The 12,091-nt window shown below is 39.9% G+C and overlaps 1 protein-coding gene across 1 annotated transcript in view; it reads left to right on the top strand.

The window, feature by feature from the left end:
• The window catches only part of NCOR1 (nuclear receptor corepressor 1), a 75,633-nt gene that overhangs the window by 57,900 nt on the left and 5,642 nt on the right, over positions 1 to 12,091 (top strand). The window contains exons 32-43 of the mRNA XM_082493275.1: positions 181 to 541; positions 1,068 to 1,292; positions 2,003 to 2,212; positions 3,767 to 3,916; positions 4,464 to 4,631; positions 5,077 to 5,242; positions 5,506 to 6,002; positions 6,449 to 6,577; positions 7,138 to 7,295; positions 7,541 to 7,764; positions 8,190 to 8,327; positions 10,881 to 11,023. Coding sequence (XP_082349401.1) covers positions 181 to 541; positions 1,068 to 1,292; positions 2,003 to 2,212; positions 3,767 to 3,916; positions 4,464 to 4,631; positions 5,077 to 5,242; positions 5,506 to 6,002; positions 6,449 to 6,577; positions 7,138 to 7,295; positions 7,541 to 7,764; positions 8,190 to 8,327; positions 10,881 to 11,023 — 2,569 coding nt within the window. The remainder of the gene's footprint in view (positions 1 to 180; positions 542 to 1,067; positions 1,293 to 2,002; positions 2,213 to 3,766; positions 3,917 to 4,463; positions 4,632 to 5,076; positions 5,243 to 5,505; positions 6,003 to 6,448; positions 6,578 to 7,137; positions 7,296 to 7,540; positions 7,765 to 8,189; positions 8,328 to 10,880; positions 11,024 to 12,091) is intronic.

The raw sequence follows: 12,091 nt of genomic DNA, 5'->3' as shown, positions 1-12,091 counted from the left end.
CTGTTGGGAACACACTTGCAAGCAGATGTGAGAGAACTGACAAGTAACAATCACGAAGATCCAGTTGTATTCTGTGCCAATGTGATAGAACCAATGAACTACGATACCAATAATGTGAATTTCTTAGCAGGAGTGAACCATTGGCAGGATAACCTTACCTGATCTTTTTCTCCTTTTCAGGGCACACCCATAAAATATGAAAGCAACTCTGGCCAGTCTGCCATCAAACACAATGTAAAATCTTTAATCACTGGACCAAGCAAGCTACCCCGTGGAATGCCTCAGCTGGAAATGGTGCCAGAAAACGTGAAGGTGGTGGAGCGAGGAAAATATGAAGATGTGAAGACCGGGGATGCAGTACGTTCCCGTCACACATCAGTAGTCAGCTCTGGTCCCTCTGTTCTCAGGTCAACTCTTCATGAAACTCCCAAATCACAGCTGAGCCCTGGGATTTATGATGATACCAATGCTCGGAGGACACCTGTGAACTATCAGAGTCCAATGTCCAGGAGTTCACCTATGATGAATAGAGTTAGTGAGGGTAAGTTGTTCTTATCCAGAGTAAGACAAGAAGTTTTAATAATTTAATTTTATTTTAAGCTTACTTTTAAACTGGTTTCTGTAATCCATTCTACTTTTTGTAAAAAATTCTAATGGCTTCTCTCAGTATGGAGGGTGGCTAGAAGGAATTTTAAAAGGCTGCAAGCTGTTAATTGACATAAAAAAATGAAAGTCTACCATATTGCAACATAGAGGTGGGAAGGCAATTCAGTCTCAATTTGCATTTGATTATGGATCACATTGAAACTGTTTTGAGGGCAGAAGCTATTCCTAAATTATAGAGGTATCTAGATGAGGAAGATAATATGGTGAAGTGTGAGCGATCTTAGTTTTAGGATTTAGATTTTTCACCAGAAATTGTTTGTGATACAATAAATCACAGAGAATATTTTATATCAGATTGCAGGGTCCTCTAGAACTTTCCTTGGGAGCTGGTGTATGTTTACAGCTGAATTTTCTACTGGAAAATATGTGTTTTATTAATTTGGGTTTTTCATTGTTTTTAGCTGGAATATCTTCTGGGAAGCCAGCAAATCATGAAAGGAAAAACACACTTACTCCAACACAGAGGGAGAGCGTGCCAGCAAAGTCTCCAGTCCCAGGGGTTGATCCTGTAGTGACTCACAGTCCTTTTGACCCTCATCACAGAGGCGCAACTCCTGAAGTCTATAGGAGTCACCTCCCTCCTCATTTAGATCCTGCTATGCCATTTCACAGGGCTCTGGATCCTGGTAAATATGTTTGTGTTATGTTTTTTAGCTTTGGATAGAAAAAATACCTTTAAAAAGCAATTACCAATGGCCAGATATAATTTATTGGAGGATATACGTACACACTGTTGTGGTTTGAAAGTATTATTGTATAATACTGTAACTCTTTTCTAGAAGCTGCCAGCTTGCTTCTGTTTTGTTAAAAAGTCCAGACAGTATTTTTTAAATAAGTATTTGTGAAATATATTAAAAGCTTTCAGGAAAACTATTTAAAGAAGGATGTGGAGGAGGCTATAGAATAGAAATGTAATCAGGACCCCTCTGTTCGGGACTGTGAATCATTCTTACTGAGGGAATATCAGGTTATCCCTGGTGATATTAAATACAATATTAAATATTTTAACCTATCCATCAGTCCACTTCTGTGAGGTATTTTAACCCTTTTTAGGTATTTCAGCCCTTCACATTTTGAGAACTTCAGGATTTATATTTTCAATCATTTCTTCTCAAATGCATATCTCCAATCTGGATTATTTAGCTTTTTCTGTCCACGTACAGTGCATAAATTCAATAAAACATCAGCATTAAAATGCTATTTTAATTCATTTGGTACTGGCTAGGGAGAATTGATAGCACTTCTCATTGAAGCTATATAAACATCTGAAACTTTGTTATTTCAGTATCACCCATGCTGCTTCCTCAACCTTTTTTTTCCCCTCCTTCATCCTCAGCTGCTGCTGCTTACCTGTTCCAAAGGCAGCTCTCGCCCACCCCAGGCTACCCAAGTCAGTATCAGCTTTACGCAATGGAGAATACACGACAGACAATCCTGAATGACTACATTACCTCACAGCAGATGCAAGTCAATTTACGTCCTGATGTAACGAGAGGATTATCTCCTAGAGAGCAAACTTTAGCTCTCCCATATGCAGGAGCAAGAGGTATGCCTGTGGGTTTTTTTGATGTTCTTTCAACTGTGTTTTGGATATGCGGTGTGGTTGGTTTGTTTGGTTTGTTTGGTTTTTTGCTGCTTATGAATATATGTGTTTGGATGGATAGATGCATGTATGCATACAAGTGCATATGTATAGATGTGTTTGTAAATGAGTTGTCATACATCTAACTGGCTTCTGTGGATATAAAGGAAAACTATGTAATCGATATTGTTAAAGGGAAGGCTGTAAGGCTTATTAGTGTTCAAGAAGCTAGACTGGTTTCTGCTAGTTAAAATTGATACTCAGAAGCATATTTTACTCATCTTCAAACTTCAGAAAAGAGAATTATATCAAAATGAGAGCTGCTTCAAAATGGAAAAGAAAAGCAACAGATAAAAGGGTCAGGTTGGTGAAAAACAGGGTGATTATTTAAAGACGGTATGTTAGAGCATTAGCAAATGTGTGTGACCTGTTGCAGGGTGGGGAAAAGTCTAAATCAATCTGGACATTTAATTGCAGCAGGAAGGAGCTATTAAAAGTAAAAAGACATCTCACAAAAGTGTAACTCCTCGAACAAATAAAATGGAAGTCTTGACAAGTTTAAACTTAAGACCATAAAGGGCAAAAAAATTGAGGAACAACTTAAAGCCAAACGAACTAGTAACTTCTTCAGATACACCAGAAGCAAGAAACTTGGCGAAGAAACTGTAGAAACTGATAAATCGTCAAAACTCAGAAGTAATGCCATGGAAGATAAGGCCATTACAAAAAAGCAAAGCGACTTCTTTGCAAATTTGTTCACTGTGGAGAGATTTTTATATCTGAAATGGAGATTTTCTTTATGGGACGTGAGTTTGAAGGACTCTTTAACATTGAAATGTTGAACAAAGTCTTAGAACAAAATCATAAAATGAATAGTTATGAATTCTTGGGGTTACATGGCATTCTCCCAGGAGTTAAAAACTTAACAGGAAAAGGTCAGTCTACCCGCTTGGTTACTGGGTGTGATAATCCGTCAATCAGTTAAATCGGTTTTGATAGTTATTGGTAGAATGGAAGATAGCAAATGTGAAGGAATTAGCCTGGTAGGACTAATTATCTTGGGGATAAGATATAAGATCTTGTCGTGTTTTAATTGGTTGGAAAAGAAAGGATAAGTGTGTTTTGTGGTAGGGGAAGTTATATTGGAGTTCCAGCGGGACCTGTGCATTTCAACATTTCATTTTATGAATAGAAAAGGTCTGCAAAGGGAGTGAATGATGTCAGATAATACCGTTTGGCTAAAAGATGGGATTATTGAGTAGAGGTGAACTGTATTCTTGCTAAGGGCGATTTAAAGGGAGTGTTAGAAATGCCAATTCTGACTTAGTATGTTTCTAAATTGCCGATTATCAGATCTAAGAGTATAACCAGCTGGAATGTAGTTCTGCACTTGCCTTATTCTTATATTTTTTCCACTAAACATTCACTGCTGAGCATTATCAATGAACAGAATATATAATGTGTGGAACATTGGTCTGTCCTTGAATGGCCGTTCTTACGTGTGTCATCTCCTAACAGGAATAATTGACCTGAACAATATGGCTCCCACTATCTTAGTGCCTCATCCTGGAGGAACAAGCACACCACCCATGGAGAGAATCACGTATATCCCCGGTACCCAGCTTACGTTCCCTCCCAGGCCTTACAACCCTGCTTCTCTGTCACCAGGTAAGAGCTCTTATAATTTGGTGTTGTCTCTAATCATCTGACATGCTGAGATAATTGACCATATTTATTTAGCTTTCATTAATGTTGTGTGTTGATATCTTCTCAGGAGATGCTTTTTGCACACACTGCTCACTTGGATAGGAAAGGTTTTCTTAATGATATCCTTTATAGTTCCATTAGCAGCTGAAGGAGCGCTGACACGTTCAGGATTTGCCTCATTCTGTCAGGTCTTTATTTATAGTCATTTGATTATGATTTCACCAACCTCATATTACATGTGTTCAAGGGTGGAATTTGGGTCTGTAAGCTGTCTAGTTTCTAACTGTATAGAAACCACTTCAGTAAAAAGCTGTTGAGCCTTCCACTGTCACTGTATGTTAAGCTTTTGTCTTCCTAGATAAGTGGATAGTCTTGAGTGGAATGAAAATGTATTTGGGAAATTTTGCTGTAAGTGGGTGGTAGAATATATTGGCAAGTGTTTACATCAAATTGGGCTTAACTTGAGTATCTCTTTTTGCTACTTCATTTTATCTTGTGCGCCTTCCAGGACACCCTACGCACCTGGCTGCTTCTGCAGCTGCAAATGCTGAAAGGGAACGGGAAAGGGAGAGGGAGAAGGAACGGGAAAGGGAGAGGGAACGTGAGCGAGAGCGGGAAAGAGAACGAGAGAGGGAGAGAATAGCTTCAGTCCCTGCTGAACTCTATCTTCGACCAGGTGAGTGCACATTGCTACATTTGGATCAGTTGTCTTGTAGACTGTAACTGCTCATTTTCTAGAGCCACTGTTGGCACCATGCAGCTTATTAGCAACATATGACACAGTTTGGTTTTCGTCTGCACTTAAGGCAGGTCCCTATTACCTGTTCTGGTCATAATTGCAACTTCAGCAAGTACCAGGCTTCTTGATCTTTCTCTCATAGCAGTGTAGTACCTGGGGAATGGTGTGAATCCCAGTTATCGCTAGCACAACTTGCATGTCATTCAGAGCATTTTAGACAGAATACTGCTGTTTAAACCTTTAATACATACAGTCACATCTACAGTGGTGGAGACAGCTGGGGAATGGATGTGGGGGAGACAGTATTGATACATAGTTCTGCGTTGTTGAAAGAGTGATCTATATATTTTTTGTTTGTTCCCCTCTGCTCTATGTTCTGCAGGTACAGAGCAGCCTGGCAGACCTGGCAGTCATGGATATGTTCGGTCCCCGTCTCCTTCAGTTAGAAGCCAGGAAAACATACTGCAGCAAAGGCCTAGTATTTTTCAAGGAACCAATGGGACAAGTGTAATCACACCTTTGGATCCTGCTGCTCAGCTCCGTATCATGTATGTTTCTTAAGTTATTGTTGCAGAGAAATCTGTTCTAATATTTGAGCTTATTAAAAGGAGCATTTAGCCTGAGGAAAATACTACAAGATGAGGATAACCACTATGCGATTGTTCTTGAATTTATCGGAAAATCACTTTCACCCAGTCCAGTCTGGATAGAAACTAGTGTCGCAAAAGCTTCACTTTGTTGTACACATGGTATGGCTCTAGTTCTTTTTTTCATGTGATTATAATTCAGAATATTCAATGTTTGCCAACAGGCAACTCACCCCTGGAGCTCCCTCTATTACTCAAGGGTTGCCAGCTTCCCGTTACAATACTGCTGCTGATGCCCTTGCAGCACTAGTAGATGCTGCAGCCTCTGCTCCTCAGATGGAAGTTGCCAAAGCGAAAGAGAACAAGCACGAAGGAACCAGAATAGAAGAGAATATGGGACGCCGGTCAGCTGTGGTTACTGAACAGCAGCAGGTGGAACAGAAGACACTGGAGGTAGAAAAGAGGCCTGTCCAGTGCCCCTATACATCTGCAAATTTTTCTGGTGGCAAGTCCCAGGGACAGTCTTCATCAGTAGTCTATTCAGAGGCTGGTAAAGAGAAAGGACCTCCTCCTAAATCCAGGTACGAGGAAGAGCTGAGAACCAGAGGAAAGACTACAATTACTGCTGCTAACTTCATAGATGTGATCATCACTCGACAGATTGCTTCAGACAAGGATGCACGAGATAGGGGCTCTCAAAGTTCAGATTCTTCCAGTAGTTGTACGTATCTTAGTAACTATCTACTACTTTGCTGTCTGTCTTAGCCTTTTAGGGAGATAATAAGCTGTGAAATTATTCTGATGTTTAATCATAAAATATTCAGCTCTGCACAATAGAGACACTTTATAAGCAAATGCAGTTTTTGCATATAGTGACTCAAGCTTCTTGAAAAATCAGAGTTGTTTGCTTTGTTTGGATTCTATGCTACAACGTGAAATGCAGAATAATAAAACTAACGTTATCAAAAGCTAGGAAACCTACAACTACTTTGTTTACATTGGAATATTGCTTTACAGAAATACTTGTTTCACCATGGTTATCATGAGAAAGTGGACTTTAATTTCACTGGTGTCATTTTAGTGGAGGCACTGGTGTTGCTATATATAAGCAACAAAAATCTTGTGTGATATTTACACCTTATTCCACAACCTTTGCTTGATATTCAGTATCCTCCCACCGTTATGAAGCTCCTGGAGATGCCATTGAGGTGATTAGCCCTGCAAATTCACCTGTACCTACCCAAGAAAAGCTACAGCCCTATCAACAAGAGACACCTAAACCAAGCCAGACAGAGAGTAAGTTTATTTGCATGTGCCAATATTATCTCAATTATCTTGCTTATATTTACCAGCTCCATGAACCCATAATAAAGTTAAAATATCTCAGGAGTCTTTAAATGACTGCTTACCACGTTCTTAACTTTGCAGAAACTTTTGTTGGAAGTATGTTGTTGCAGTGATCTGTGGAAAAGCTAGTGCAAATGTATTGGAATTGACACTTGGCATTAAACACATCTTCTTTACATTGGTGTAGCTGATTGAATAAGAAATTTGTTTGCAATATATTCTTTAAGATTACTGCATATCGGTGGCGATGCCCACAATTTTTTACCTATTAGTAAAGCTATTACAGTACTGTTTGCAGATGAGAAATGAGCTGAAATTCACCTGCATTGTGGAATGAAGCTTTATTTATCTGTTGGAAATCTTGGGGCCTGTATATGAAAGGGAAAACAGGATACCTAAAATCTAATGCAGAAACACCACATCTTTTAAGCTTGTAAGCACAGAACTTTCAAACCTTGAAGCTTCAGTAGTACTGTCTTAACAGACTGACCTTTTTTTTCTTCACCTAGGTGACCCAAATAGGCAATATGAGGGGTCGATTCACCGCTATAGGACACAACAGGAACCCCCTTCACCCCAACAACCTCCACCTCCCTCTTCCCAAGCAGAAGGGATGGCACATGTGCCCAGGACCCATCGACTTATCACCCTTGCTGATCACATCTGTGTAGGTTTAGTTGCATGCGTCTTTTCAGATGTGAAAAGTTATATTTTGATAATGAAAACATGTTTTGGAACATAATAATTCTGTAATTATTAGCTTTACTTGAGGATATTATACAATAATGTGTCTGAATTTATGATCATCTAATTTATTGCTATCGGTCTCGTATTCACTAGTTCATGAATATGTATGCTCTGGCCAATGTCTGACCAAGATCTCTCTTCTGGGTTTTTTTTGGTCACAATCAGCAAATTATTACACAAGACTTTGCTAGAAACCAAGCAGCTTCTCAGGCTTCTTTGCCACCTCCCACCACTACATTCCAGAATTCCACCCCTGCTCCAACGCCTGTATCTACCCGGGCAAAGACATCAAATCGCTACAGCCCTGAGTCACAGTCACAGTCTGTCCACCATCAGCGGCCAGGTGCTAGAGTGTCACCTGAAAATCTCTCTGATAAGTCCAGGGGAAGGTAATGCATGTAATCAGTTTAACTGCAAATTTAATTAATGCCCAATTATGATATTTATACAAAATAGCTCAGTAATCTTGATGTAGATCAGAAGTAGAGGTATCTTTTGGGTGGTTTTTTTAGGCAGTGTCTGTCTTGCACTGTTTTTGATAACTGCTTGGCTCTGGAACACAGCTTCTAACTTATCCTTTCATTTCTTATGCTTAATTTCCAGTCTTTAAAGGGATGAAGATGTTCAATTACTTAGAACTTACCAGAGTCATTATGGACAATTCAAAGTCATCTTTTTGAGATTGCCAAGCAGAGTAAAGCATGTAACATGCATAACTACTTGGGTCTAGTTATATAACAACTGTAATTACATATGTTAACTACTGCATTACGTGCATTAACAGTACTTATCTGTCTCTGAATTATGGATGTAGACCTGGAAAATCTCCAGAGAGGAGTCATGTCTCTTCAGAGCCCTATGAGCCAATCTCGCCACCTCAGGTCCCAGTTGTACATGAGAAACAGGAAAGTGTTCTTTTGCTTTCCCAAAGAACTGAGCCTACTGAACAGAGGTATGTATACATCTGAATTTTCAAAACGTTATTCTGGATCTTTGTGCTGCAAACAGTATTTTTATTAAAGAGCAGTTTAAGCCATCTCCTTCTGGCACCACAGGCAGGTTGTTAATCACTGTTGACCCTTTTGCCCTAGTATTCAAAACTTGCTACCTGGGACACACTTCGGGAAGCCTGAGTGAAACCTCATCTGTATGTGTTCTGTCTAAAGTTTCTTGGTGCAAGCAGTGTGTTCTGTGTCATATCTAATAGAAAACATAACAAAACTCCATGTGGGTGACAGTTCTGTCAAAAGCAGCGTGGCCATCAGGTGGAGGGAGGTGATTCTGCCCCTCTGCTTCACTCTCATGAGACCCACCTGGAGTACTGCATCCAGCTCTGCGGCCCCCAACACAAGAAGGACATTGACCTGTTGGAGTGGGTCCAGAGAAGGCCATGAAGATGATCGGGGGCTGGAGTACCTCTGCTGTGAGGACAGGCTGAGAGAGCTGGGCTTGTTCAGCCTGGAGAAGAGAAAGCTCTGGGGAGACCTTAGAGCGCCTCTCAGTCCCTAAAGGGGCTACAGGAGAGCTGGGGAGGGACTCTTGATCAGGGAGTGTAGTGGTAGGACAAGGGGTAACAGTTTTAAACTGAAAGAGGGGAGATTTAGATTAGATATTAGGAAGAAATTCTTTACTGTGAGGGTGGTGAGCCCCTGGCGCAGGTTGCCCAGAGAAGCTGTGGCTGCCCCATCCCTGGAGGTATTCAAGACCAGGTTAGACAGGGCTTGGAGCAACCTGGGCTGGGGGGAGGTGTCCCTGCCCAGGGCAGGGGGGTTGGAACTGGATGATCTTTAAGGTCCCTTCCAACTCGAACCACTCTATGATTCCATGGTGATTCTATGAAAACTGAAATGGTTTTCAGGGAAAGGTCAATTTTCTACAATTTTTATTAAATAATGCGGGCATCTCCTGGCTGATCGGCTTCCTGTATACTGTCCTGGTGAAGTGTGGAGGAACCCAGGCTTCCAACATGCATGATTCTACAGCAGCTTATCACATGAAATATCACTTAAGTTAAGGAGCTTAATTTCCAGGAGGTGTGGCTGTGGGGTGTCAGGAGGTCCCTGCATGGGGCAGCCCTGTTTCTCGGGGCTATTTGTCAGTCTGCCAGATCTGCAATGTAAATTTACATGGGATCCCTGGCAGACTGTATCAGTGCTGGTGTCTTTGGACGCCTGGCAGATGCACATTGGAATGGATGCTTCTGTCGTTTGCTGCCTGCTAAAGAGGGAGTAGCAGCCAACCTGCTCACCCTGTACTTATTTAAGGCTCATGTTGGTGAAATTGATTCTTTTTTTTCTTGTTATTTTCCCCTCCCGCTCTGCAGTTGCTGGCAGGGTTGGTGGAGTCTGTGATGGATGTCAGCTAGGTGCAAAGGGATTTTCAGGAACATGGCAGGGAGGATTGCACTACTTAAAATTTTAAGCATCTTGTCCTACGAAACCTGGAGTCTTGATCTCTTGTTTTGTTTTTAGAAGATTTTTAAATTTTCAGTATGGGGTGGTTTGTGTATTGTGTTTTTTTTTTTTTTTTTTTTTTAAATCAAAGCTGATTTGCCAGATTGCTGCTGCTTAAACAAACTCAAGTATTCTAAGCACCACAGTGATAATTTCTTATCCACTTTTGAAAACAGCGTGAGTTGTTCGTGACTGTGGTATTAGCTTAGATTTTTCACCTGAATTTTTTCATGCTTTACTTTTTTTTTTTTTTTTCTTAAAACTCTAATCGGAATACTGCTGCTTTTATCAGCTTTGTAAACAGCCTAAAATTTGCATATTTTAAGATCTGAAGATAAAATGCACCTCTTGCCAGTTTGACATTTACTTCAGCAATTTTTATAATGCTAATGCGACAGAAATTATGTGCAGAAAGTGTGCCAGCTACTGTGAATGTAAAATTGATAAGGGGTATGAAATACAGAATGTGGATCGTGGTCTGAATTTGTGCCATAGAGGCAGGATGGCTAACTGGCAGCTCTTGAGCCAGATTCCAGTCCGTAAGGTAATTTTACCTGGTTTCTAAGAATGCCTGAAATAGCTTATTTGCTTGGACCATGTGTGACAGGGTGGGTGAGCAGACTTACAGCTTTTGTAGTGGCATACTGGGGACAAGAGTGAGAAGGAGATTGTAAATAGGTGGAGCAGCTAGGGGTGAGTATTTGGGCTTCTAGCTTAAACATGTCATCACCTACCTGTTTGCAATGCAGGTTGCCAGGCAGAAGTAGGTATCCCTGAGGTAATTTGTAAGAGCATCATCTCTGTACCACTCTCCAGCACAGACAATGACATGGTCAGGCTTTCTGTGAGCTGTAGGATCTTAAACCCTGTTACCTGGGTAAAGCAGATGTTTGTGGAGAGACACTAGACTTGTCTAGTCCTGAAAAAACAGGCTGAAGAAAAAGTTCTAAAGCTCATATGAATGTTGGCAGTTTCTGCCTGACTGCTTTTGGAAAGATTTGAATGTATGTCTTGAAAAATGTTCTCTCTCTTTGACATGTTGGTCTTGGCAGGACTGACTCTCGCTCTCCAGGTAGTATAAGCTACCTGCCTTCGTTTTTCACCAAACTTGAGAACACTTCACCAATGGTAAAATCCAAGAAACAGGAGATATTTCGAAAGCTGAATTCATCTGGTGGAGGTGACTCTGACATGGGTAAGCAGGACTTGCCTTTTCACTGAGTTTTTCCATCTCAAGCTTTACATGACTGCCATCCGCAGATGTCCTAACCTCAGTATGTTTCAAGTAACTTATGAATGAATATAAATCTATGAATATAAACCACAAATATAACAATTCATGACCAAAGGACTGGAAGATGATCAGATTCTTCTTCTTCTTCTTGTTATTATTGCTGGTATATGTAGCACTGCCTTATTTAAGCTTTTTAATGTTTGATTTGAGAGATGGAAATGGTTTGTGTAAACCACAGAAAAACACATAATTAATGAGTGTTGAAACCTGACATTCTAGTTAACTTTGTGTCTGTAGTTTACTTCATATCAACATTAACTATTACACATTTTTCATTTTGGAAAGATGTCCTACAAACTCAATATTTTTTGTTTTCTTGGCCCATATGATTAAAGCTGTTCAAAAGACGTATTTTAATACGGTTTCAGTAGCCGATACTGACATGGTGGAATATATATATGATGCTAGATATATATATGATATATAGAATAGATATATGATAGGTAGAATATATATGTGATACCAGAACTATATTTTTGCTTTTCTTGTAGAAACTACCTATCAGTAGTAAGAGTTTAAGCTGTTTGTGAACTCAGTACCTAATAGAAAATGTTCATTTGAAAGTAAGCACTCTTGCATTGAGCAACAAATTAATCTCATCTGAGAAACAAGGCTGTGTCAGTAAGGGCTGGAGTATTCTTTTTATTTGATCTCCATTGTGTGCACAGTAGATTTTACTCTTGAAAATTTTGTGCGCATGCTTGGCGTACAAACACACTTTCCATTGCTGCCAATAAGCTTTTGATTTATATATTGAATTCAGTGTTAAGGTTGAAAATCTTTATACTCAAATTGGACATAACGTAGGTAATGTGTGCAGGAACTGTTTAGCCACTCCAAAGTTATTGTCATTAATTTTTTTCATATATACAAATACTCAGCCTGTAAGGTTCATATGTTAAAATACGTATTTAGTAAACCAAATCATCTTTGCCTTTTAAAGTATATAGATTGTGAAACTTCAAAAAG

The sequence above is a fragment of the Vanellus vanellus genome (assembly GCF_965231255.1).
Source record: "Vanellus vanellus genome assembly, chromosome: 19".
Taxonomy (NCBI): Eukaryota; Metazoa; Chordata; class Aves; order Charadriiformes; family Charadriidae; genus Vanellus; species Vanellus vanellus.
Note: the sequence above shows the minus strand (reverse complement) of the source record. Positions and strands in the feature narration are given on the sequence as shown.